The sequence below is a fragment of the Cinclus cinclus genome, chromosome 27, assembly GCF_963662255.1.
Source record: "Cinclus cinclus chromosome 27, bCinCin1.1, whole genome shotgun sequence".
Classification (NCBI taxonomy): Eukaryota; Metazoa; Chordata; class Aves; order Passeriformes; family Cinclidae; genus Cinclus; species Cinclus cinclus.
This window is the reverse complement of record NC_085072.1, coordinates 978,583-1,004,393: the sequence shown is the minus strand read 5'-3', so window position 1 is coordinate 1,004,393 and position 25,811 is coordinate 978,583. Positions and strand designations below refer to the sequence as shown.

Genomic DNA, 25,811 nt, shown 5'->3' with positions numbered 1-25,811 from the left:
TGATGGATGGTGAGTGCCAGGGTCCAGCAAAAGCTGCTGCCATGCCCTGCCTCTGCTCAAAGGTCTTCCCTGAGGCAGTGGGAAATGCTGACTCCTACAGATGGGATCCAGTGAAAGGCAACCCAATCCCTGGAAAGTCAGTGACATGGGTTTCCCCAGGAGACTCTGTTAATACCCAGGAAAAATTGAATCTGCTCAGGCTCTGGGAGCTCAAGTCCACCTCTGATGCCACCATCCACCTGCATTGTCCGTGAGAATCACACACTAGAGGAGCACACTGACGGGTGCTCCAGCCACCTCCGCTGCCCAGCCCATCCCTGGGGATTATCCAGGGCCACCCCAGCTGCAGGTGGGGCCTGGAGGTAGGAGCAGGGCATGAGACAGGATGGGCACTACATCCAATCTTGGCAGAAGGAGGCTCTTTCCCCTCCTCTGCAGAGGATAAAGTCAGCTATAAAGCAGCCAAGACAATTCAGCTGGAAGTCAGCAGGTTATTCTACCTGGCAGTTTTCATAGCTTTTTTTTTTTTATATAGTGCATTGGCAGAATAACAAACCCTGTTACAGTTTAATAAATGTGATTTCAGACTGAACACTGTTTCAGGGCTGCTCCTGTTCAAAGAGCAGGTCAGCCAGCTCAGCATTCACTCAAGAAGCTGGGAAATGGTCTGAAAGGAAAAAGAGGACCATAAATTAAGCAAAAACTCTTGCCTATGTTTGGGCTTTCTCACAGCTCAATGTTCTATTTAAATGCACCAGCTGAACACCTTGATTTTGAGGCACGGGGGAGGATGGCTGTGGAGACAGCTCCTGATGAGACAGCATGACCACCTGCTCACCACGACCTTCTGTGTCACCTTTATTGGCAAAATGAATTTACCCTCCCTGTAATTATAGAAAGAAAATCGTTTTGACCTCAGCTTCATACTTCTCAGCTTAATGTGTATAATTGCTTTGCCAGCCATTTATTACTGTCAACATTTCCAGTCGGGGCAGTGGGGAGCAGCAAGGGGAGGGCAGGGGGGATGGGGAGGTTGGGTGTGTGTAATAATAAAGAGCTGTTTGCAATTGCCTTTTAATCACAGATACAGACCTGGGGTGTCCCACCATCCTCAGTCACCAAAGGTTCACAGAGGTGTTGGAGGGGGAAACACTGCTGCATCCCATTGCTGCATTGCCCTTGTTCTGCCTGCTGCAAGCTTCTCTCCTTCCAGAGGTGCTCCAAGGCAGGTAAGTCCAAGACTAATGAATTATTGATCAGCAGATAATAGGAATAGCTTTATTTCTAATGGCTGAATTGCTTATTGATCTGCTTCACACGCAGAGAGTGGGAGGACTGAACGTTCACCACGTGTTATTGCCACTGCACCCTTATCTAATTAACACCCCTCGTCTAACTAACACCCCTCTAATTAACACCCCTCTGGGGTGTGTGCTGGAGAGGAGCCTCCATCACCTGGAGCTGTCTCTGTTGTTGCTCTTTCTGCTCCATCCTCCTCCCTTCATCCTCATAGCCACCACCTGGGTCCTCCTCAGATGTGACTGTGCCTTCCCACTTCCCCTGGCACAGGATCCAGGCTGCTGTGGTCCTGAGCAAAACTGTTTGGGACAGAAAGCATTCTGTAGCCCCCAGTAGGAGCTCGGCCCCTGGCTGCCCTTTCCCCCTGTCTGGGATCCACTAAGTACAGCCAAGGAGTTTGGAGCTAATGAAAGGAGCAATGAGGACTCACAATGACCAAGTCCCAGTGGAGTGGGTTCTGGCACATTTTCAAATTGATTTTAAATAGGAACTCCTTTTAATCCTCCTCCCTTATCTCATTCCCCACCTCACTGATTCCTCATCAAACAGTTCAAATTAATTTGAGCCTGCTGTTCTCTGCCCTGTTATCTTTTCCACCCTCATTTATGAATTTTAAATCAACTTGTTAAAAACCTATTTAGTTGTATAATTTCCCTATAATAATCCCTGCCCCTGGCCTATTGTGCATTAATTCTGGAGATAGCACACTGAGCAGCTGATGGCACAGCTGTGCTCATGCTGCCAACAGTGGCTGTAGTGACAGGAAAATTACTTTATACAGACCAGTAGTCCAGTGGCCACTGGAATTTGAGCTACCAGTGCTTTGCTTCCAGCTGGTGCCCACTGTTGTCCAATGCAGACCATGCCACACCATTGTGGTGTAGGCAGGAACAGGGGATCTGTGGCTTGGTGCTGCACAGGGACACTGGGGCACAGGACAACTTCATTGCCAGGCAGGTAGCCCTGTTATCTCCCCTGGCCCTTCCCCACCATCTCTATCCAATCTCCCAGCCCAGAGGCTCTGGAGCCATTTGTGATGCTGACAGGTACCATTTCCAATATGGAAATTGTAGAAATAAATCTATAAATCATTTCCTAAGGGTTGTAATAGTGGATTATGGATTAATACGAGAGAGTAGAGAAAACATAGGAAGCACTGGAGGCCATAAATCCTCTAAATTAAGTAACTCTGTGTGTCAAATGATGCTGGCTATGTGTTCAGGTGCTTGTGTGGCAGCAGATGGATTTTCTGCCTTGAGGAAATTTGAATTCTCACCGGTATCAAGGCCAGGCGCCTGCCCTCAGCTTTCCAGGAAAGCTTGAGGGACAGCAATGCTGAATCCTGTGGGTTTCCCCTAGGCTTCACAGGTGAAGGTCATTTCAGTGAGATGCTCAGAGTTTCATCTTTGTGAAGTTTAATTCCCCTCCTACGCTTTGCTTTTATTCCTTCTTTCTTGTTTCTCTGAAGCCACTGAGAGCAGCACTTCTTTATTCAACCCTGCTGTGCATTTATCCTGCTCGTTCTACTTGCACAGAGACATTCTGAGAGTGCTAGTACTTATTTTTCCCACTTTTTGTTGTTTTGGTTAGTTTGATTTTTGAAAGTTCAAGGCCAAAGAAAGCTGTAGTAGAATAGAATTATAGAATCATAGAATAATCAAAGTTGGAAGAGAGCTTTACAATCATCCAGTCCAACTGTCAACCCAGCATTGCCACTCTAACCCCTAAACCACTAAAGCACATCACCCAGTGCCAGATCCAGACACTTGTTAAACACTTCCAGAGATGGTGACTCCACACCCTCCCAGGCATTTCAATGCCTGACCACTCTTACCAAGGAAAATAATTTTTGTCTAATCTGAGTCTCCTCTGTCTTAGTTTAAGACCATTTCCCCTGGACCTCTCAGTGCAGATGCAGCAGAAGAGACCAGCCCCCCAGGTCACTACAACCTCCTGTGGAGAGTGATAAGGTGCCCCCTGAGCCTCCTCTAGACAAAGCCCATCCTCTCTAACAACGAACTAGCCAGAGGACCAGCATAGCACCGTGTGTCAGCAGAAAGTGTTTTACTTTAGCTGTAGAACATTCCGTCTCTTCCCAGCCTGGAGAACAGAAGGCTCCAGGGAAAGCTGAGAGCCCCTGGCAGTGCCTAAAGAGAACTGGGGAAGGACTTGGGACAAAAACTTGGAGTGGCAGGACAAGGGGGAATGGCATCACACTGTCAGAGGGCAGGGTTAGAGATGGGACAGTGGGAGGGATTGGTGGGACACTGGGGGGATTTTTGGGACTCTGCTCAGGGATCCCCATCCCTGGAATTATTCGAGGCCGCAGGGCGCCCTCTGGCGGCGCCGCCGCAGCGGTTCCACCCTGCCCTCGGCCCTTCCTCCAGGGTCGCGATCCCCCCCAGTTCCCCCCCAGTTCCCCCCCAATTCCCCCCCAATTCCCCCCCCCCAATTCCCCCCGTTCCCCCTTGAGCACCCCACACAAGTAGGACCTTTCTTGCCACCCGTGGGGATCCCCCAAGCTGATGCACGGCTGCTCGCTTTGGTATCAGCGTGGCCATGGCACCAAAAAGCTTTTTTTGGAAACTCCATGGCCCTGCTTGCCCTCTGACCCCCAGCATTGTAGGAGGCCAGCACAGTTGGATGGGGGATGCAGGGAGGTCAGCACCACTGGAGAGGGGATGCAGCTCCCAATCTGACAGAGAGAAAGAAGATGGAAATGAGACAGAGACCTGTAATTGCAAACAATTAAATTGATGAAAAGAGGCTCATTCTTGTGTACAACATGTGGCCTCCAATTACATTTCAAACATGTTTCATCTTCTATCTTTTCCCCCTTAACTTTTCCTAGAAGGTAATTAACAATCTCATTGTGGTCAGGATCATACTCACTTTTAGTCTTTTTCCAGTGCAATTACTCCCAGCTCTCATGTCCAGAGTCACAGGTACAGGAGCCTGGAATAAATCTGCACAGCCCTGCCCACAGTCCCTGCAGAATCCTCTCCTGGCTCCCATAGCACCCCTAAATTCATCAGTCTCCCCACGCCCTGTGTCACTGTGCTCCCACCTCATCTTCCCAAGGGAAACCATTCCCAGCAGGAACAGGGAGCTGTGGGAGCTGCCAGGCTGCAGCGTCCAGCCCCCCATCCTGGGTTCTGGGCACAGCCGTGTCAAGGGTGCTGCTGGGGCAGCAGGGCCGTGGCTGGGGTGCTTGCCACGAGAGGGTGCTCATGAAGCTGGAGCTGACTCTGGAATGACTCTGCAGCCTCCTGCCTGCACCCCGCTCCTGCCTGTAAACTGTTCCCCCATTACGGGTCACTGATGCTCTGCCCCAGCCCTAATTTTACCAGTGTCTGGCTGCTCTGGCTCTAAATCCTGGTGGAGCTCTACAAGCCACCAGCACAGCCCCTTCTGATGATCAATAGTAATAATTATATTCATGATCAAGCCACAGAAAAAACATCACAGGGCAGCACAGCAATAAAAGCTGCTGTTGAGACGCTGACAGCCCAAGGGTGAGCAGATGATGCTCTGTGTTCCCAGGAGGCTTTGCTGATTTACAAGGGTTAAATTATGGAATCAAGGAATATCCTGAGTGGGAAGGAATCCACAAGGATCATCAAGTCCAATTCCTGGCCCTGCACAGGATGACCCCAACAATCCCACCCTGTGCATGAGAACATTGTCCAAGTGCTCCTTGAGCTCTGGCAGCCTTGGGGACACTGCCCTGGGCAGCCTGTTCCTGTTCTGCTCACCCCTTAGGGGAAGAACCTTTTCCTGATATCCAACCTAAACCTCCCAACACAGTTCCAGCTGTTCCCTCGGGTCCTATTGCTGGTCACTAGATATAAGTCGGTGCCTGCCCCAGTGAGCATCTTCTCCTGTCCTGAGCATGTCCTCCTCTCCCCAGACTGCAGGGCAGGCAGAGGAGAGGGCATAGATGGGAATGTGGCTGAGGCACTGGCCCCAGCAGCTTCAGGCACTTCCCATGTACCAGAACTGTAAAAAACCTGGGATGTTCAGGGTGTGCCTGGGTCCGTCATGGGGCCAGTGCAGCCTCTTCTATCATGTACAGTCTACCCCACAACACAGACAGGAACAATCTGCCCACTGTATGCCTCCAAACAGCTTCTCCTGCTTTAACTCGTGGCCCAGACCACCTCTATGCCTCTGGGGACATGGCAGCAACATCCCAGCCTTGCCTGGACATCAGCACACAGCACAGAGCATGGGGCTGCTCCCTAAAGCTGCACCTGAGCAACATGGGGATGCCAAAATCTCTGCCTGAGGCAGAGCAAAGGTCCAGGGTCCACCCAGGGGAAAAGCTGGAGCAAAGTGCAGCAGAGGTTGTCCTTGGCAGTGTTTGCAGTGAACACAGCCTGCGCCCTGCAGAGCCACCCTGGGCATGTGCTGTGCCCCATCACCACATGGCATTGGGGCACCCATCGTGCCCTCGGGGATAGCTCCATGACAGTGGGGTATCCCTCAGCACCCCCTCCCAGACCAGCTCTGTGCCAGTGGGGCATTGCTCAAACCTCCACCCTAATACAGCTGAGGGCTCTTATTAACAGAATATAATAAGTATCGAAAATAATTGATGACCATCCTGCAGCTATTGATTCTCTGTCTCCTGCAATTCTGCTTTACTCCTGTTAAGGGGCTGTTGTTCTTCCCTACAGAGCCCAGCCCAGGCAGCAAAGGCTGAGCTGTGACCCCCTCTCTCTGCCCACTCCTGTACATCCATCCCCATGCCAGGCCACGGGCAGGGTTCCCCAGCATCACAGCTAAACCAGGCTGCTCATTGCACAAGGGTGTTTTGTCCATGTCAGGGCACAAACCTGGACACACACACCCCTGTCCCACAGGCAGCCCAAGGTAGAAGAGAAAGAGGAAGGCTTCCCCTCCTACAGGTTCCTCCTGCTCCTCAGCTGCAAGCAGGGTGGTTTGAGTGATGCTGGAGGAAGCATCTCTGCAGGCCATGGCTCATCTCAAAGCCTTTGTGGGAGTTAGGATGGCCACTGCACAGCTGTAGTCATCCCCATATACCCACCTGCAGCAGGAAGGTGGCAGCTAGCAGCAACGTCGGTGGCACTGATCACCCTGCCATTCCTTGGAAGTGTTCAAGGTCAGGCTAATGGGTCTTGGAGCAACCTGGTCTAGTGGAAAGTGTCCCTGCCCATGTAATGGACTGGAATGAGATGAGCTTTAAGGTCCCGTCCAACCCCCACCATTCCATGAATCTGTAATTCTCTCTGCCCCTGTCCCAGCCAGGCACAGGCAGAGACAGTGCGGGCCCCAGGACCTACAGACCTTTCCCAGCTGCTGCCCACCCAGCCAAGGCCCACGGCAGAGGCTGGGAACAGCAGCATTTGTTTGCAGAGCAGCAGCCTAGAGTGCTTGGACAGAGCTGCACACTCAGCATAACCCAAATCTCCCAGAAGAACTGAATAAAGTCCCTGGGCAGAGCAGGAGCACGCAGGGACCCAGATCCCCTCCTCATGCTTGTCACATGAATGAGCTCTGCAGCCGGGCTCCCCTCACCCCAGGAAGGGGATTGTGCTGAGTTGTGGGGAGGATTAGGCTGTTGCAGGAGGTTGGGAATGTCTGTGGGGCTGCCTGGCCTCTCACACTACCACAGGCACCATGGCCCCACAGACAATGGGCTCAAGGCAGCCATGGGGCTCGGGTACATTCGGGCACCCCCCAGGGAGGTGATGGAGCGTAGCCCAACACCACAGCAGAGGCAGCAGCAGCTCCCAGCCCATAATCACTGCCCCCAGAGAGCTCACCGGTGAACTGGCCCTGAATTCCCTAAGAGAGAAAAGGGAAAGGAGGGAGGACAGATGGGGTCTGCCTGCCTTCTCCCAGCTCCCACCACTAGGTCTGGCTGCCGGCAGCAGCTGGAGCAGCCCCAGCTCCTCCAGGAGCCCCCAACCTCCCCCCACCCAAGCTGCTGCTGAGCATTTCTGGCCAGCAACTTCAGATGTTTGGGAAAACAAACTGCAGGGGCACTAGCTCCCAAGTATTTCCTCAATTCTGCCTGCTATGAAGAGAATTTTATTTTGCTATCCTGAAGGAAGGAAGGCAACGTGGCCGGGTGCATAGAAAAAACCTGTGGAAGAATGGGGGGAATCTGACCAGCAATACTCCCACTCCCCACAGCTCCTGGCCTGGAGAGCAGGGAAGCACACATCCCCCCATGGATGTACTGTGGTCCTTTGCTAAAGGACCACATCCAGCAGGTCTCCATCTCCTCCAGTTAGGCAATGCAATGGGTTCAGCCTGCAGGGCATCCCTGGAATACAAGGGCTGGTTTGAGCATCCACTGCCCTCTCACCCATCACCATGGGTAAAGCCAGGGCTCCCATCTGCTTTTGGAACCCTGAGCCTGATTTTAGCTCCTATTTTACAGGTATACACAATAGTGAGAGAAGCTCTGGGCGCCCAGCTCATGTACTTCCCAGCACCGCAGAGAACCTTGCTTGCAGAAATAACATGACTAAATATAGCTCTGCTGCTTCGAGAGCTGAGCTAGGAGCAGGCACAGCCCCTGCCCTGGTGAGGTTGCCCAGCGCAGAGTCCGTGCCCTAGAGGGATGCCATGCCTGCCATAGCAAGGACTGTGCTCTACCCCAGTCAGGGCAGCTAACAGTTAATAGCCTAATACAGGACAAGAATAAGTTTCCCTGCCCCATCCAACAGACACCTTCCTCTCTCACCTGCGTTTCCACAGCCTTGGATCATAGGAGCAAGTCCCACAGAAGACCCTGGAGCAAGGACAGGGCTGACACCCAGCTCCAGATGGGGCAAAAGAGGTCATCAGTAGAGAGCAACCAGGATTTAAAGTGTTCCCAGCCAGCCACATCCAAGCAGTAGAAGTTATTTAAACACTTTTTTCCTTAGAAGCAGGGTTGGCCTCCTGCCCTAGCTGTGTGAGCCTCTCCCAGCAGTGCTGGCTACAGGAACACCAGTGTCAGATGTGGTCACAGCCCAGTCAGGAACCCCAATGCCCACAAGAGGTAGGGATCAGCAGAGAAGGGCTGAACACATCCTGCACTGCAGGGGACAAATGCTCTTTTCAACAGGCATCACTCTTGCTTGCTACAGCAGAAAATCCCAGGCCCCTCTGCAGCCCTGTCCGAGTCCTGCCAGAGACCCTCCCACACAGAGAAGGGATCTTGTCTCTATCTACAAAAGCTTGGGTAACAGAGGCAGTTTCCCTGGAGTTCATTATTGCAATGTGAGCCCATCTCTGTGGTCCACCAGACATCCCAGCTATGAAAATACAGTTACCTGACTTTACAATATCACAGCTCAGTAACTGTACAACATCCTCTTGTACAAAATACTCCCCGGCTTTATAATCTACAGTATTAAGGAAAACCCCAACAATCCAGGCTGCTTTGAGGCATTTAGATCAAAAAAAGGCAAAAGGGGCCTTGGAGTCAAGGGAGAGCAAGGAGAGCAGTTGCAATGCAGGCCCTGAACCTGCCACAGATCCGGGGACTCCAGAACAACTCCCTCAAGACCACCTTCATTTAACACCTCATTTAGTTTCAGCTCCATACAGGCGTGGTTCCACTCAGCTTAGAAGGAAACAGACAGCAAGAGCATCTGCACATCACTCAGACATTTAAGTGCATGTCCCTCCCTCTCGTAATCAAGGGAGTTGTCAAGGGTTTTTAGAGGTTTCTAAAACCAGAGTGCATGAGGACACTACGCTGTAGCCATCCCAACTGCTAACCAAAGCCTCTTCCAGCTGAAAAGGAGCATCTCACCCCGTCAGTATGTGTCCAGCTTCCACAGGGTGCTGGAGTAGCAGCCAGGCCCTGCCACAGCCCTCCTCACCCTCTCCCCAAAACTGACCCTAAATCTATGTGATGTGGCACATAGAAATCACACTTCTACGAAAGAAGTTCAACATTTGATGGGTAAATTGTAAAAAAACAAGTTTATTTGAAAAAACTCAGCCTCTTAACATGAATTCTGATCAACATTTACTAGAACTTGAGAGCCATTAACCTGCTCCACGTACGTTGAGATATTTTCCAACACTAAAAAATAAAAAATAAATACATACAAATTCTTTCCTCCCCCTTACGTGTCCTAGATGTGAGAGGTTCAGCAACCATCGCCTTAAGATCTCAGTTGAACAGAAGCAAGTAAAAGAGGTTTCTCTACACATAAAAGAGCAAAAGCAGAAAAAGTCTCAGGGATGTACCATCTCTACCCACCTCATCACTCTGCCCAAGGTCAGGCACCCAGAACACTTGGCTGGATGGGATGCCCTGCTGGAAACCCACCCCGTGGGCAGGATGGGGCAGCACAGCTGACAAACGTGTGAATGCCAACACAACCACCTGAGCCCATCTCACATCCCCCAGCACTGGGCTGAGAAGAGGCACTACTGAAGCAGAGTGGGGAGGCAGGGGGACCCCAACACACCCCAGGGAAGGCTTGGACAAGCAGGGCTGCCATGGCCATGGAGTGGGCGGCGCTGCCCAACAAGAACTGCAGCCATTTTTCTTCAACCTGAATATCCCATGAGAGAACAGCTACAAAAACAAGGATTTTAAAGAACTACAGTAGCTAAAGTGTTTTCAAAACATACCTAAAGACCACCTAGAGAGCCAGGAGGCACGAGACATGGGGGTTGAGGAGCACCTCACCCCATGCCCGCATCTCCCCCGCAGAGGGCCTGCAGTAAGAAGCGTGTGAAGCAGTATTCATCCAGGGCCGGCCCTGAAGCCCATTGTGCTTCAACAAATCCAGTATCCTGCTTTTTTATGGCTTTTTAACAACAAAACTCCCCAAAACACATATATCCCCCCACCCCCAAACCCCAAGCAGAATACAGAGCTAAAGCACAGTTTAGAGTTAAGGCTCATTCAGATTCAGCTAGATATGGAGACTGTAAGGCACATATTAGTACATTCATGTTACTGTTAAAAAGCCAAACTATAAAAGCCCCCCTGCCCCTGGACACACGAGGATACTGCATGTGTAGTCCTGTTACCTTTGTTTAACACAGATGGAAAGACAATTCAGAGCCTGTTTGGAAATGAACACCCGGTTTAAACACTTCTTACAGCCACCCAGCGCCAGCGGAGCTCTGCCCCGGCCGCCGCGCCAGGGCAGCGCCGCTTCCCCGACACTCTGGGATTAAGACCGGTCCCTCACATGCGGCTCTCCTCCTCTTTGACACCATCCTCCACATTCTTCTGAGGTGAGGGGGCCACATCATTGTTTGCCTCTTTCTGCTTCTCAGCCTCATCAACATTGGTCTCTTCCTCCTTCCCTTCATTCTTTGCTTTCTCCTCTGCCTTCTGCTCCTTTGCCACCAGGCGATAGTTAATGCCCATCCCAATGAAGAGGTAGATCCCAGCGATGATCAGGACAACCCCGCAGGCCCAGTACGTATACTTGTAGTCACCATACATGTCATTGAGCTTCCCTAAGAGATAAGAGAGGGGACAGTTTAGCAAGATGCCTCCAGAGCAGCTCCAGGTGAGAGCATCTCCATCTCCATGGACACACTACCAAGAGCAGCCCAAACCCATCACCCTCACATTCAGGCAAGAACCTGTCCCCCATTCCTTCATTCCCCATTCCCTGCTCCCCCTACCCTGTGCCAGGCTGCCCACGGCTCAAGGGAACCCACTACCACCACTCAGCAAGTCCAGGCAGGACAGCCAGACTCAAAGAATCATTAAGGCTGGCAAAGACCTTTAAGATCACCAGGTTCAATCATCAACCCAGCACCATCCCATTAAAACCATGTCATCAAGTGAGTCCTCTTGGCACAGCACACCCTACCTAGCATAGGGGGTCCCAGAAGCACAGGGCAGCACTCCACGATGGTCACCAGGCCAACAGCGCTGGAGAACCGCTGAGCTCCCACCAGGTCCATCAGGGTCTCAAACAGGATCGAGCTCAGCCAGCCAAAGGCAAAGCCAAAGAAGCCAGCATAAATGCAGAAACCAGCATAGCTGGTGGACATGGGGGCCAGAAGGTGGCAAACCCCATTGTAAATAATAGAGATGGCAAAGAAATACTGGATGCGGGGTCTGATCCACTTGGTGTTTGCCACCAGTCCCATGGAAGGTCTGGCCACCATGTCCACAAAGGCCAGTATGGAGAGCAGGAAGGCTGCAGAGTCACTAGCAATCTTCTTGCTCTTTGCATAATTGCTGAGGAAGACCAAGGGAGCAAACAACCCGAAGAACATGATTACATTGCCTGACAGATAGAGCAGGAAGCCCCTGTGTGTGAACAGAGACAGATCCAAGAATTTGTTGATTGTCTGGAATAACGAGGTCTTCTCTTTCTTGGCCTTTCCATCAATGAGGTCTGTGCTGGTGTCACCATCATCCTTTTTCCGTGCCTTCCCAGCCTCCTGCTGCACTTCCTTACTGGCCTCTTTCTTTAGCTGATCTGGCTTGGGACCTATGGGCCGCATCAGAGATCCAGCCACACAGCAGTTCAGCAGGAGGCCACCCAGGATGAGGAAGCTGCCACGCCAGCCAAATATGCCAAAGAAGAGCTGGTTGACGGGTGCCAGGGTAGAGAGGAAGACGGGGCTGCCTGCCATCGCCAGCCCGTTGGCCAGTGGACGCTTCTTGAAGAAGTACTTGCCGATCATGGTTAAGGCGGGGTTCAAGTTGAAGGCAAGTCCAAGGCCTGCAGGAGAGAGAGAAGGGGCTCAGGGCTTGGATACCCCCAGCAGCACTGGCAGAAGGGCTGGTGGAACAAGCAAGGTTTTTCAGTTCTGGGGAGTTCACAGCTCCACTTACATCTTAGAATCATGGAATCATTTAGGTTGGAAAAGCCATTTAAGAACACGGAGTCCAACCATTGTGCCCAGTGCTGCCAGGTCCACCATTATTAACCCACAGCCCCAAGTGCTATGTCCACATGCTTTCTGAACACTTCCAGGGATGGTGACTCCACCAGTGCCCCAGACTGTCCATTCCAACACCTGACACATCCACTTCCCAGCTCCAGGAGCAGGAGTCAGCCCCTTTTGCCAGCTGAAGATGAGGCACCAGGCAGTGACAAGAACCAGAATTTACGCAAATTCAGACATCAACTAATAATTACTGGGTTGAAGTTGCTCCTTTCAGTGCCCCACTAGGGCAGAGCTATCACTTACCCCCAATGACCCCAACGCAGAAGTAGAGCTCCTCCACCGTGTTGCAGAAGGAGGCTGCGATCAGCCCACAGCCAGAGAGGCAGCCTCCTGCAATCATGATGGGCCGGCTGCCATACTTGTTCACCAGGATGCTGCTGATGGGACCTGGGCACACAAAGGAAATGCATCCAGAGAGGAGTGATCTTTGCATAAGAGACTAAACACACACAAGTGCACTGCAGTTTTACTACCAGATGATTCCAGCTTTCACACAGTGTTGCTTCTCCCAGTGAGGGAACTGGGGTAAGGGGAAAGGGCAGGAGGGTCAGAGGCAGGTGGAGTAAGAGAATCCCAAAATGGCTTAGGCTGGAAGGGACCCTAAAGATCATCTTGTTCTAACTCCCTGCCATGGGCAAGAACACTTTCTGCTAGAACAGGTTGCTGCAAGCCCCATCCAACCCAGTCTTGAACACTTCCAGAGATGGGGCAGACATGGCTTCTATAAGCTTCTCTGTGCCAGGGCCTCATCACCCTCAGGGAAAAATTTCTTCCTAAATATCTAATCTGAACCAACCATAAGAGAGAAAGAATTGCTGAAGCACAGAAACCTTTGACTTCTCTGAGCAAGCTGCCTTCTGTGGGATAAAACAGGAGCCAACTGGCCATCAGCTGCCCCAAGAGACAGGGATTTGAGACAGGCTGAAGCCACCCACCCCATGCTGTACTGTGGGGCCCTGCCCTACTTGTGACCACCCACCCACTATAGGCTGGAATCTCAACCACAAAGCAACTGCACATCTCCTACCAGAGGTTTCTAATCAAGACCAGACAAAGCTGTGAGCAAACACCTTCTGAGTGCAGGTGAAGCTCCCCAGGGCAGAAGCAGCACTGCCTCAGGTGAAGGGGTGCTTCTGTTTTCACCGCTATTCCTAAGGCAGGCAGAGTCCAATTGCCCTTTTAAGTGGTTCACTATCAGGAGCTGTAATCCAAAGCAAACAATGATTAGACACTGCCAAGCATGCTCTACAGACGCTAAAATGTATTTAAATACACTGAATGAACAACCATTGAATATTAACAGGCCCTGCTTTGCCATTAACAGACAGGGAGGTTGTCAACATGTTATTCATGGGTCCTCGGATGGTACTTGACCTTTTTGCCCAGTTTAAACAAAGCCTGGAGCAGGTTACAGAAGCCTTGGCCCTGCAGAGGCTGCCCTCTGCCCCACAGCCTTCTGCTCTCTGCTACCAGAGGCTCCAATACAATGCCACCAGGAATGGGCCATAGCTCTGGTCCTGTGAGAGGCAGCATCAGCACCTGGGAGCTGCCAGATCACGAGTCCCACAGAGCACTCAGCACTTTGCAAAACCTGGACCCTGAACTCAGCAAACGTGATGCCCCTGAACAGAGTCTAAAGGCAGTCACAGCCTTTCCTCCGGGAAGTCCACCTGGAAACAGCACACTCCAAAGGGCAATCAGAAGGAAGCCACCCAGCTGGGCAGTGCCAGGTACTCTAGGGGCAATTCCCCCATCCTCCCCCCACCTTTTTTTAAAGGAAAAAAATTCACACCCACTCCTATCTTCTAGATTCGCAGGAAGCATTTTTGACTAAACATTACCTGATCTAACTTGATTGCTCAAGTTGCCAAGAACATGTAAGTAATGGAGTCTAATCCCAACCAGGGCATTTGACACCATAACATCCATGCATCCTGATGGTGACTGTACAGGGCAGCTGCAGGGAATTGTGCTGCTTCCTCACACCTAGCCCTGCCCAGGACAGGAGCTGCCCCAGCTCTGTGAGATTCCATCAGCCCAGAACATTCCTCCAGAGGACGAACTACTTTTTCAACCTCCAAGCAAGCAGATGTCCTCGAAGATAGGGAAAACGGGATGGACGCTGGGACTGCTCCAGTGCAATTCAGACTCTGTAAAGGGCTGGGTTTCAGGCAAGAATGAGTGGGGCAGCAGCTATTCCCATGCTTCAGCAGCTGGGGGATGAATCATAAAATATTCCTGAGATGGAAGTGATCACCAAGGATTGAGTCCAACTCCTGGCTCTGCACACAACAACCCCAACAATCCCACCTTCTGCCTGAGAGCATTGTCCAAAATGCTCCTTGAGCTCTGGCAGCCTTGGGGCTGTGACCACTACTCTGGAAAGCCTGTTCAGTACCTGACCACATTCCAGGGTAAAAAAAAATAAAAATAAATGCACCCAGGTAGATGTGGGGTACTTTCAGCATCCCTGCCACCAGCATAAGGGCAAGCAGTTCAAGACCAGCAGCTGCTGGAATTTGATGGCAACAGTTCAGTGGAAGCTGGAGAGATAGAATCACCATGGAGGGAGTGGGACACGGGGACAACCACAACTCCTGTACTGGAGGAGGAAGTTCTTACCCCTGCTGCCAGGCAGTTCCAGACAGTGCCCCCAGAAGAACCAGCTCTGAGCTATTGGGAGAGGAGGAATGGCCCAGATTGGGTCTCATTAAAGCAGTTACACGGTTTACAAGCTTGTTACAACACTGGAGCAGGGAAATGTGCTGGTCGCTTCGCTAGCTGATCGAGTACAAAGCAGAGCCTGTTCCCCGCAAAGGAAAAGCCTCGTGCTCAGCCGGGAGCTGACGTCAGCTCCTTTGGATGCACAAATCCAACAAGGCTGCAGGCAACTTGCCAGCTGGGGACTGGCAGAAGGGACAAGCTCCCATTTGCCTCTGAAGTGGCCACAACAGCAGGCTCACAATGTTTCTTTCAGCCCAGCACAACACTGTGCTTGCAGGCACATACAAGACCCCAGGGTCTGGAGACCAGGAACACTCTGCATGCTTCTCACTCATTAAGAACATGCACAAAGTACTCACCTTGGGAACTAAAAGCCTTCAAAAGGCAGCTTATGAAGGACAGGGGAGGGAGGGGAGCTGTTTTAGTTTAGGTGGGTTTGCCTTACTCTGCTCATGTCTGTACTTCCAGTGCACACTGTCATCCTCAATCAGGACAAGCTGCCTACAGCACTGCTTGGCAGCAGCAAGCAGCTACACATATGGCACAAGGCTTCAGAGCACTCCAAGCACAACTGAGCTGACAAGAAACTGGGGACAGATCCCTAGATACACCCACTATCCCTGCAATTGAAGAAAGAAATTTAAAAATCAATGTCTTATCTGAAAGAAAGTGCCACTGAGAGCAGGGTTGCCACATGTGGCACAGCAGCTCCCCAGCCTTCAGGAGGATGCTGGGAGCAGACACAGCATCTGCAGCCCACTGTAGCAAGAACAAGGGCAGAATTACACAAGTAATAATTCCCGGAAAGATTTTACAGCTTTGCAGAGGAGGACAGATTAACCCAGTTTTTGCATTCTGGGCATTAAATGGAACTTTTTGAGCAACCTCCTTTAAGAAAACTCATTAAGGGAGGTTTTGCTCTCACTTAATGAGAAAATTTCAAGTTCTAGCAAAATTTTGGTTGATGTCACTACAGCCAGGTGGGAATCACCAGCCCCCAAGCAGGAGAGCAGCATCTTGTGCTGTGATGCAGGAGCACACATACCACTGCCTTCAGCCCACTTACCTCCTGCATACATGACAGCCAGCATGATGGAGGAGATCCAGGAGACTTTGCTGCTAGACGCATTGAAGATGACCTCAATCTCTTTGAAGAACACTGTGATAGATTTGGGGAAGGCATAGGAGAAGCCAATGGAGATGAAGGCTCCGATGACCACAGCCCAGCCCCATCCTCCTTCAGGAGGAGTGTATCCTACAGGGCCTCCGATGGCCGGTGGCATCTTGAATCAAATCGGTGATGACTCAGTTGGGGATCAAAGACCTGCAAAGGACAAAGTGTTGTCTCAGCTGAAAGCAAAATCCCTGTTCCTGGCATACAACTGCACAGCTCAAGCTTTATTTGCAAGGCTGGCACTGAACCAGTGCCCACACCACCATGAGGAAAGCTGATCCGTGAGGCGAGAGCACCCCAGGATCACCAGCACAGTAGGCCACCCCAAAGCACATGCTCAGATTGCAGCTGGCCTTTAAGAGCCCCAGTCAGAACACATTTGTAAGTGACAAATTTAAGACAACACCCTGAACTAAGTTGGAAAGGGCAGGCAGTGTCTGACAGCAGCCAGGGCCCATCTACATGGGCAGGGCTCCCACAGCATCTCCAGGAGTGTAATCCCAGCACTGCAAAATCCCAGGAAGCCCCAGACCACCTAGAGCAGGAGCTGCATACTACAGTTATTAAAGGCAGACACTGAGGGGGAGTAAATCCCCATGCATGAGCCAAACAGGACACCCCTATTTCTGCTGAGAAAGGGCAGTTGGGTATCACAGCACACTCACCATTCCTAAAGGTCAGGGGCTGTGGCTAAACTTAACCTGCGCAGTGACTAAGGAAGGCTCCCATATGCCACCAGGGAAGGTGGGGGTGGATCCACACAGAGCAGGCCCAGCAGAGCCTGGCTCCCCTGCAATTTGGCCCTGGCAGGGCACCTCCTGACCCAACTGCATCCAAATCCTAAACCCTCCTCCTTGATCAAAAAGGCTACAGCAGGTTTCACAAAGCACCCAAGTACAAAAACAATTCACTTAAACAGCTCAGAACCAGAAGTGACTAGAAATCAAAATAAACAGGAAAATGCCATTCAGGCTTGCTACAGTGTGGAATCCCCTTGGAGAGGCTGATTGAGAGTTATCCAGAGGCTGTAGGGTCAGGCTGCTCATACAGGAGCCCACGCTGCAGCAGAACTAGATCACACTCCAGAGCTGCTGTTACTCCAAATGAAGGCTGGTCCAGGCAGCAGAGAGCAGCACAAGGCATTGCAGCAAGGAACCCTAACAAGGCCAGCAGCTCACAAACAAGGGTCACAACATGCAAAGCAACAGAAATCACCACCAGCCCCAGCAATCCTGTGCACCCCCAGGGATTTCAGAAGGCATTTTCTGATGGGCTGCAGCCCCTACCCAGCCTCACAGCCAGAGATTCCCCTGCCTCACCCACCCATATTAAGCAGCAACCAGCCAAGGGGGCAACATCAGGCTCCTTCAGCAGAGCCTGCCCCTCACTCTGCAACTCTCTGCTGCTCAGGTTTGCACTCGAGGAAAAGCCACTTTTGAGCAGGAGAGCCTTTTCCAGAGCTCCTGAGGCCATACCAGGCAGAGTGACAACTTCAAAGCAGTGCTGTGCTGGCTCAGAGAGGTGCAGCCTCCTATTTATAGCCTGCATCCGCCCCAGCTCACAGCAATTACCATCTCATCCGTGGCTGCTGACATGCCAGCCTCCACCTGGCACATCCCTATAGCACACACTACGGACCACGGGCTCCTGCCTTTAGATTCACTCTGTGTCACTTGGTGCACATCCAAGGCCAGGATCCCGGTGTCCTGGTCAAAGCACAGCTGGTGATCCAGAGTCATGGGGAGATCCTGCTCCTTCCTACCTGGCACTGGAGGTACTGGCAGCAGTTATCTGATACAGCACCAGGTTTACCACAGCCACCTGACACCTGGCCACAGTGATGCCTACCAGGTGATGCCCTGGACCCACACAGGGCAAGAGGAAGAAAAGCATGGGAGGTCAGTTTCTGTAAGCTGCTAAGACTGGTTTAGTGTGACCCAGACAATGATTTTTCCCTGGCAGGGTGTTTTCCTGCATCCTGGCCAGTGCAACACATGACCATCATGAGCGGCTCCAAGCCACCCGCCACTCCAACAAAGGAATCATTGACAAGACGCTGCCCCTGGCACGTCCACAGCTGAACTATGCCCACGAGCCAGAGCCTCCTGCTTCTGATTTCCCCTCTGGGACTCACCAGGATGAGCCCCTATCTATGGTGTCTGGCTGCAGGCAGATCCCTGGGCCAATACACAGCTGTGGGCACCCACCTGGGACCAGCAGCCACCAAGGGAACTGCCACACTTCACAGGGACTGCCAATGCAGTCTGGTCTCTTGGAACACAGAGCAGCCCACCCACGCACCATGAGCACTGGGAATTGCTGAACATGCCCTCTCCACATAAGCTGCACACTGGAGTTCCCAGCACCTCTTGCTTTGAGTCACACTGAGCTTTCACAGCCTTCAGTGAACCCTAAAGCATCATCCAACCACAATGATTTATCCAAAACATTTTTGAAAGCTAAAACTACCAGGTGTTGGCTACAAAAGCTCCCAGCAAGGAATATAATCTACTTATGAGCACTAATTAAAATTACAGGCAATAAAAGCTATCCAAAGCAAAGGCTGAGGGGGTTCTGATGAGGTGTTGGGGACTTTTCCCCTCTTGTTCCTGAGACATACTGGTTTAATGACACTGGTTTAATTCTTCCACTGCTTCCAAGGAGCTCAACTGCTTCAAAATGACTGGCTTGGTCCTTTTATTTTTTTTCTTCCCCTACAAGCAGCATTCCTCCTCCTGCGGGTGCTGAGGTAGCATCTTTCTGTAAAATAAATTGCTTCTGGCAGGTTAGACATGACTTCTCTTGCACTGCTGAAGCACACTGAAAAACCTTGGGTTGAACAAGGTTTTGAGACCAAAGATTCCCAAAGTCTGACATGAGAGAGTTTACAGGAGGAGTTCTGCATGCCACAACACTTTTCCCTGACTCATTGAAAATCCTTATTAAGAAAGGCCAGTTTTAGAAAGCTCATCCTTCAACCACATTAGGCTTCTTGACTATTTACTCCTTACCCCAACACGGAGGTAGTTTTACAGAAGCAAAGAAAAAAGTAAAGCACATTTAAAAGGCAGCCAGCCCAACCGGAAAGATTCCCTGCTTTTTGCAAAAAGGGAAATTTAAAAAAAAAAAAAAAAAAAAAAACAACAAACCACAAACACACACACACACAAAGATAACACCTAACCAGAACGCATAGTTATGACATTGTCAGCGTTGTAAAATTCTTCAGTTTTGGAAGAGCTGCAACATGTAAGATGTGACTAGAAATCAAATTCACAGCTGCCAGGCAGCCAGCTACAGTTTGCCCTGTTAGGAAATAAAATCACCATATTTGCAGTAATTAAGACTGATGAGGCCAAGTAATGACTGAGTATCACAACTGCTCCCTATAAAAGTCCTGACTAATCTGTAGGAATGGGTAGCCTACAGCCACCCTCCTCTGCACAGCAACACTGAGAGCAGGAATTGAGGCAATGAGGATGGTATCACCTCAAAACAGATCCCCCAGGAGACTAAAGCCCTGCCGTCTCCCAGGTCCCACCCACAAGCAGCTATCCTTCCTCCAAAGGGGCCCAGAACAGTACAATTTCAAGACTTCTAGTTACATAATGCAGTAAATTGCTGCACTTTTGAAAGCTCAGACTGGCAGGACTCCAGCACAGAAAGACAGAGGCTCGCATTTATAAAGCACTGCAAATGCCCCCTAAGTATTTCTGGGGCAAAGCCTTTAACAAAGTGGCTCACGCGGCTCCTTTTTAGGGTCAAAGGAAGAGGGACATTCCTCCATCCAAGCAGAGGCCCTGCCCAGGCACAATATGCCTCTGCCTCTCTACTCACACATCCCTCCAGCTCAAGGCTTCCCTACACAGGGCATACACTCAGCTGCATCTGCCACCCTTTGAGCTCACAAAGCCTTTCCCCTGGAGCAGAGCAGGCAGGGAGCCCCAGCTCTTGCTCCTAAGCAGCATGACAGGCAGAGAGCGCCATATCTTTCTCCCACAACCCATCAGCCTAGTGCCCATACAGGCTTGTGCTGCTGCCAGCAGAAGTTCATCTGGCATCCTAGCAGGTGAAATCTACAGTGGCTCATCCCATCCCTGCTGTCTTTGCTTCCTGCTCCTCCTGTGCTTCCCCAGCTTTTGATGGACATAAGCTTGTCCAGAGCAGGATCTCCACAGCAAAAAGGTGTCCAGGGATGTCCCAGCTATCCAATGGACAATTGGGCCCCTTGTGCCTTTGTCAGCTGAACCCAGCCTTTGGCCTGGGAATGTCAACACAAACATCTAGGCCAGGCAGGATGGACACAAAGCTGTCCCTTGCTAGCAGCACAGATCGCACTCCCCAAGGGAGGTCTTCCCTCAAACCCCCAGCAGAAAGGGGATGCTGTTACCCAGAAGCCCATTCCCATCAGCCCAACCCAAAGAATTAGATGAAGGATTAGCCATATCCACCCCTCCATGCACAACCTCCCAAGCCCAGCTCACCACAAGAGGCTCTTCCAGTGCTCAGCACAGGGCCATAAACATCCATGGGACATTCGTCCAACCTGGCAGGCACTAAACATCCCTTTTGATCCCTGAAACTAAACTGAAATCTCTTGCTGGAGAAATGAAGGGGCTGGCAATCGCCAGCTCTTCATAGCTGATAACACTCTATAGCTCCAAATTCAGCCTTTTTCTGGCCTGAAGAAAGATGAAATAGAGATTGTCAAGAGTTGAGACACCGCTTCCACCAGTTTTAAGTGGGTTTAGAGCATTATGCACAGAACTCTAATTCCAGCGGGCACCCACAGCCCGGGTTTACCCTGGCAGCACATAGCCTACGTGACTCCCCAGAGCTTCCAAGGGCTCTGCACCAGGACAATAGTCAATTGAGGCCATGCTCAACCCCAGCCTTTGCTGTCAGGGTGAGCCAAGGTCAGCAGCACAGGCAGGACTCACTCAAGGCCAGCAGCCCGCACAGGCAAGCTCAAGGTTTTGGCCAGAAGCAGCTCAGCCCGCTCAGTGCCTCTTCCCATGAGGGATGGCCAACACACTCCCAGACATGCCCCGGTCTGCCGGCCTGGTGTGCCGGCACTGGCGTGCAGACAGACAGACAGACGCCACAGGGCACAGCACTGCCAGCTGCCCTCCATCAGCTCCCCCACTGGCAGCACAAGCCTCAGCCCGCAGAGGCACAGATCCTGCTCACCCCAGCAGGCATGACCACAGACTTTCCCTGGATACTCACAATTAGTCTCTCTGGTGGACACAGCCCCTCAGCACTCAAAATGCTCCCAGCACAGCACGGGGCATGAAAGGCTGCAAGCTGCCCTGCAAAGTGAGATGGCGGGATAGTTCGTTGGCTGCTTTGGGGGAAGCCAAACAACCAGAGAGATGAGCAGCTACTTCTGTCCACCAGGGAAGCTCCTATTGGGGCTGCTGTGCCTGGTTGCTAACATCAGTAATGCTCAGTAAGGACCGTGCATCTTACTGGTATGAGAAAGCATGCAGTCAAGCTTAAGCGAGCCCAAGGGAGAAAGCCCAGCTTATTTCTACACCAGAGCCTGGCTATAGTCAGGGCTCTTCTAGAGCCCTCTAACCCAAAAACCCTGCAGCCAGTTAGGGCCTGCAGACCAGTTACAAGAATGTTACGTGAAGCAAGCAGCTCTTGCCCATAGTCTGGGCTCACACCAGCTTCAGCATGCAGCACACCACCTAGAGTCCCTCTCTAACTGTCCCCCCATCCCTAGTGAAAGGGATTATCACTGCACCAGCTGCCAGCCAAGCCCCTGCCCCAGGAGGGGACAACGAGTGCTCAAGCCCCTGTACAGGGTTTCCCAGTCACACCCTGAGCAAAAACCACGTTCTGCCACGACACAGAGTTGATCCTCCCTGCACCAGCAGTGCTCAGGAACGCTCCCAGGACACCCTGTGCTCACCCGGAAATCCTCAGAATGAGAAAAATGTAGTACGGAACAGCATCAGCATTCTTTCATCAGAGACCCGCAATGCCAGCCAGAGACAACTCTGGGTGTCTTGGCAAAGCAGGGGGCTGCAAAAATCACAAAAAGTCACAGCGGTCTCCATCAAACAGAACTGGCTGTCCCTTCCCTAAGAACAAGAGTCTGACTTTTGATGCCAACCACTGCCACATTATTGCTGCCTTCTAGCCCTCAAACCACAGATGAGTAAACACCAGGATGGAGGTGGGACATGCACACCAAGGACCCAAAAGCACAAGGATGGAGGTGGGAGAGGAGGTCACACCAAGGACCCAGGAGTACACAGATGGAAGTGGGACACTCACACCAAGGACCCAGCCCTCAAACCAGGACCAAGGCAGCACTAGGATGGAGGCAGGAGAAGAGGTCACACCGTGGGCCCTGTAGTACTCTGGTGATTGTGGTTTCAGTAATTAACTACAGCCCTTGGCTACAGAACAACTGCTCTGCAGCAGCTCTAAGGACACAGTGAATCATACCGATACCACTGGTGAGAGACTCCCACTTTAAAGAGTCTGTTATAGGCTGATTCCAGAGGAGGAAATGGGAAAAGCCATGAAAGTGCAACAGTAGATTTGCACTACAGGGCTTAATGAGATGCACCTCCCAAGCCTACGTGCAGCTTTTCAACTCCTCATAAAAGAGATATAAAATGACAGCATGAAAGTCACTGGGTATTTTCCACCTTAGCTGCTAGATAAATCAGGCCAACGGTGCCAAAGAGGAGCCAACAGAAAGAACATGCGACCATTCATGCCTTTTCCAGGTAACACCTCCGGGAAGGGAACAATGTTTCACACCTTCCCAAGGGGCTAGGAGAGTCACAGGCACCCCCACAACTTTGGGGCAGGGAAATTTGCCATATAATTTGTTTGTAATTAGGAAGTCCATCACCGTAGCAGTTCATCTAAGACCAAGAAAACTCCTCAATAAAGGCACTATCAGGAGCATGGGGAGTTTCTCTACACCCAGCACACCCCAGCTGTTCCCTGCCCAGGCCCATTTCTCAGCATTGCTCCCTTTCCTTCCAGACACAGCCAAGGAAACCTCAGTGCAAAGACACACCGTGGAGAATCCAACAGCACTAAATTACCTCAGTTAGCATGAAAATGGGATGCCTGCGCATCACAAAAAGACTTAAGGCTCACAGAAAGGCACAAAAATCAGAATCACTATAATTACTTCCTTGTGATGTAACTAAGAAAACCCACCTTTTTCCTCAAAAGAAACTTAAAGATGGAGAACTTGAGTAACCATTGTGGAAAAGGTCCACCCTTAAAGGCCAGGGTGTGAGCACTCCAGTAATTTACTGTTTCAGGACACAAATCCCACCTCTCCTGCCACAGATACAATTCACAATTTCCTTCTGGTCCTCCTGTTCACACTCATCCCTTTGCCTGAGCCAACTTTCAAACCCTGAAGTGTCGTTCACTTTCATAATGCATTTGTGCACCCTTCAGCTGCAGGACTCCTGCCCCACCCTACAACACTCACTTCAGCAGCATGTCTGGAGCCCAGTCCACTGAGCTCCCCACACATCTCACCCCGTGGCCAGACACCTGCCAGAAGCCAGCAGGCTTCAACCAGCATAGACCCCAAGACCAGAGCTGGTAGGTGCTGGCTCTAGGAGCGTTCTGACAGCCCCTTGCTGCCCAGCGAGTGCAAGCTACCATCGGCCACCAGTGAACCCCAGCAGCCCCGGCTTTCTGCTGCTGGTCACCGCAACACCTCGCTGGCTGAATGATTCACACACCAGAGGGTGGATGCACAGCCCAAACATGAATGGGGCCATCGAGACCTTACTACCACCTCCTCCCTGAGCAAGGCAGAAACAAGCACTAAAGGCGCCTTTCCTGAAGCCAGAGCACGGTTCCACAGTCCATCCTGACATCGCAGTCAGCAGGGGATCACGGTGCTGAAGGACTCCGGTGATTCACGCAGCTGAGCAGCCTCGAATGCCCGAGGTCCAGCTCTGGGCACCTACCAGGAGGAATCACCCGAAGGGCTGGTACAAGCAGCATCGCGATGTTACGTGCATCGCTCCCCGTGGGGACAGCGGGTACCCCCGTGCACACCCATACCGAAGACCCACTGCCAAGACATGGTTCCCACGCAGCTCCCTGCCTTTATCAAGAGCCAAACACACAGTGCTCACCTCTTCCCTGCACCCCAGCGCTTATCGAGCACCCTCAGATGGTGCGGAGATTCCCCCGCAGGCCGCACAAACACGCCAGGGGAGCAGCCTGAGAGGCCGGGCAGGGGGAACGAGGAGCTCCTCGGGACAGGGAGCCCCTACCTCGGGGCAACTGGGCCACTCGGGTCTCCCGAGGCCACCACCATTCATCCTCACCGTTCGCCGGGAGAAGGAGGCCGGGGAAACCCCGACCCCAGGGCGCTACTGCCGGTGAGAGAGGGACAGGGGCGGTCGGGGCAAGGTACTGTAGGATCCTCACCACGCGGCCATACCAGAGCGGGAACAAAACATGGCTCCCCCCTCAGTCCGGGGGCGGGGGAGACCGAAGCGGCTGTTCCAACACAGCCAGAAACGCCAGTGTGGAAGCAACCGGCCACCGAACAGACCGGCTGCGCGACCGGCCGTGGGGGCGGCCCCCACCCCGAGAACGGCCAGGGACCATCACCGGCTCCAGGACCTTCCAAGCCTGGCCGGGAGCGGCTGCCCCGGAGAGCGCGGAGCCGCCAAAGCGCGTGCGGCCCCTAGAGCCGGGGTCCTGCTCCCGAGCCACCCCCCGTTCGTTCGTTCGCTCGCCCGCCCGCCCGCCCGTCCCGCCGCGCCACGTGGGCCACCCACACCTACCTGCGGGTGCAGCCGCCGCCGACTGCGGCCACCCCCGCCCCCGCCGCTATAAGGGCGGAGGGGCGCGGGGGGCGGGGCGTGCCCGGCCGAGCTCCGCCCCTCCCGCGCCACGCGCCGGGCCCCCGACCCCTGCCCGCCCCAGGGAGCCCCGGGGCCGGCGGGCCGGGCCGGGCCGTGCGCCTCAGCACGTACCGCCCCGGGCCTGCGCGCCCCGGGGGCGCGGGACGGGGCTTGGAGCCGGCTGTGGCGGGAGGCCGCGCCGGATGACACCGCCCGGCGCAGCGGCGGCGCGGGACTTCCCTGAACTCGTGCCACGGAGTGACTCGGCGCAGGAGTTCCACTCGCTGGGCAGGAACGGGGTGGGGGTCCTCTTGCCCCTCACTGCCGGACCCTCGTCCCTCCCGGGGGTTCTGGACACGCTCCCGAGAGTCCTGACCCCAGTCGTGGGGTGCCTGGCCCTACCCCCGGTAGTCCTGGACCCCTTCAGGTGCAGAATGCTGCACAGTGTTTGTATTAAAACCCATCAGCACTTAAAAATCCATTACAATTGAAATCCATTGCCTGACGATTGCGCTTTTGTGTCCACCACAACACTTATTAGCATCGCCAACCCTCGCTGGCAGCTGTGCTCCCACGAAGGTAAAGACACTGCCAGGGCGGACGTTCGTGGTGGATCGCAGTTATTTAAGCTGGCCCTTTGTGCCCAGAGCTGTGAAGGAGCTGGATGCCCTCGCCATTTCACTCACAGTGGTTCTGCGGGGTGAAACAGTCCCCGGGCTCTGTGTGCCAAACACCTCGGTGTGTGGGAGAGGCTCCCGTCCCAAGCGGAGCTCCTTAGCTCCTTATCTCTGGATGCAAATCAGCCAGTGGCAGCCGTGCATCCCATGTTCTTCACTCCCCTCATGTCC

The 25,811-nt window shown here is 52.6% G+C and overlaps 1 protein-coding gene across 3 annotated transcripts; it reads right to left on the bottom strand.

The window, feature by feature from the left end:
• Positions 1–8,918: 8,918 nt before the first annotated feature.
• SLC16A1 (solute carrier family 16 member 1) lies at positions 8,919–25,001 on the bottom strand. Of its 3 annotated transcripts, none has more exons than XM_062509415.1 (5): positions 24,904–25,001; positions 15,998–16,255; positions 12,451–12,594; positions 11,115–11,978; positions 8,919–10,752 (listed from the first exon to the last, which is right to left on the bottom strand). In XM_062509415.1, the coding sequence occupies exons 2-5, from the start codon at positions 16,212–16,214 to the stop codon at positions 10,475–10,477; spliced, it is 1,503 nt and encodes a 500-aa protein (XP_062365399.1). In that variant the 5' UTR covers positions 16,215–16,255; positions 24,904–25,001; the 3' UTR covers positions 8,919–10,474. The 3 variants fall into 3 exon arrangements, with proteins under 3 accessions (XP_062365399.1, XP_062365402.1, XP_062365400.1); XM_062509418.1 differs by lacking the exon at positions 24,904–25,001 and adding an exon at positions 23,895–23,968; XM_062509416.1 differs by lacking the exon at positions 24,904–25,001 and having other exon boundaries at positions 15,998–16,426.
• Positions 25,002–25,811: the final 810 nt, after the last annotated feature.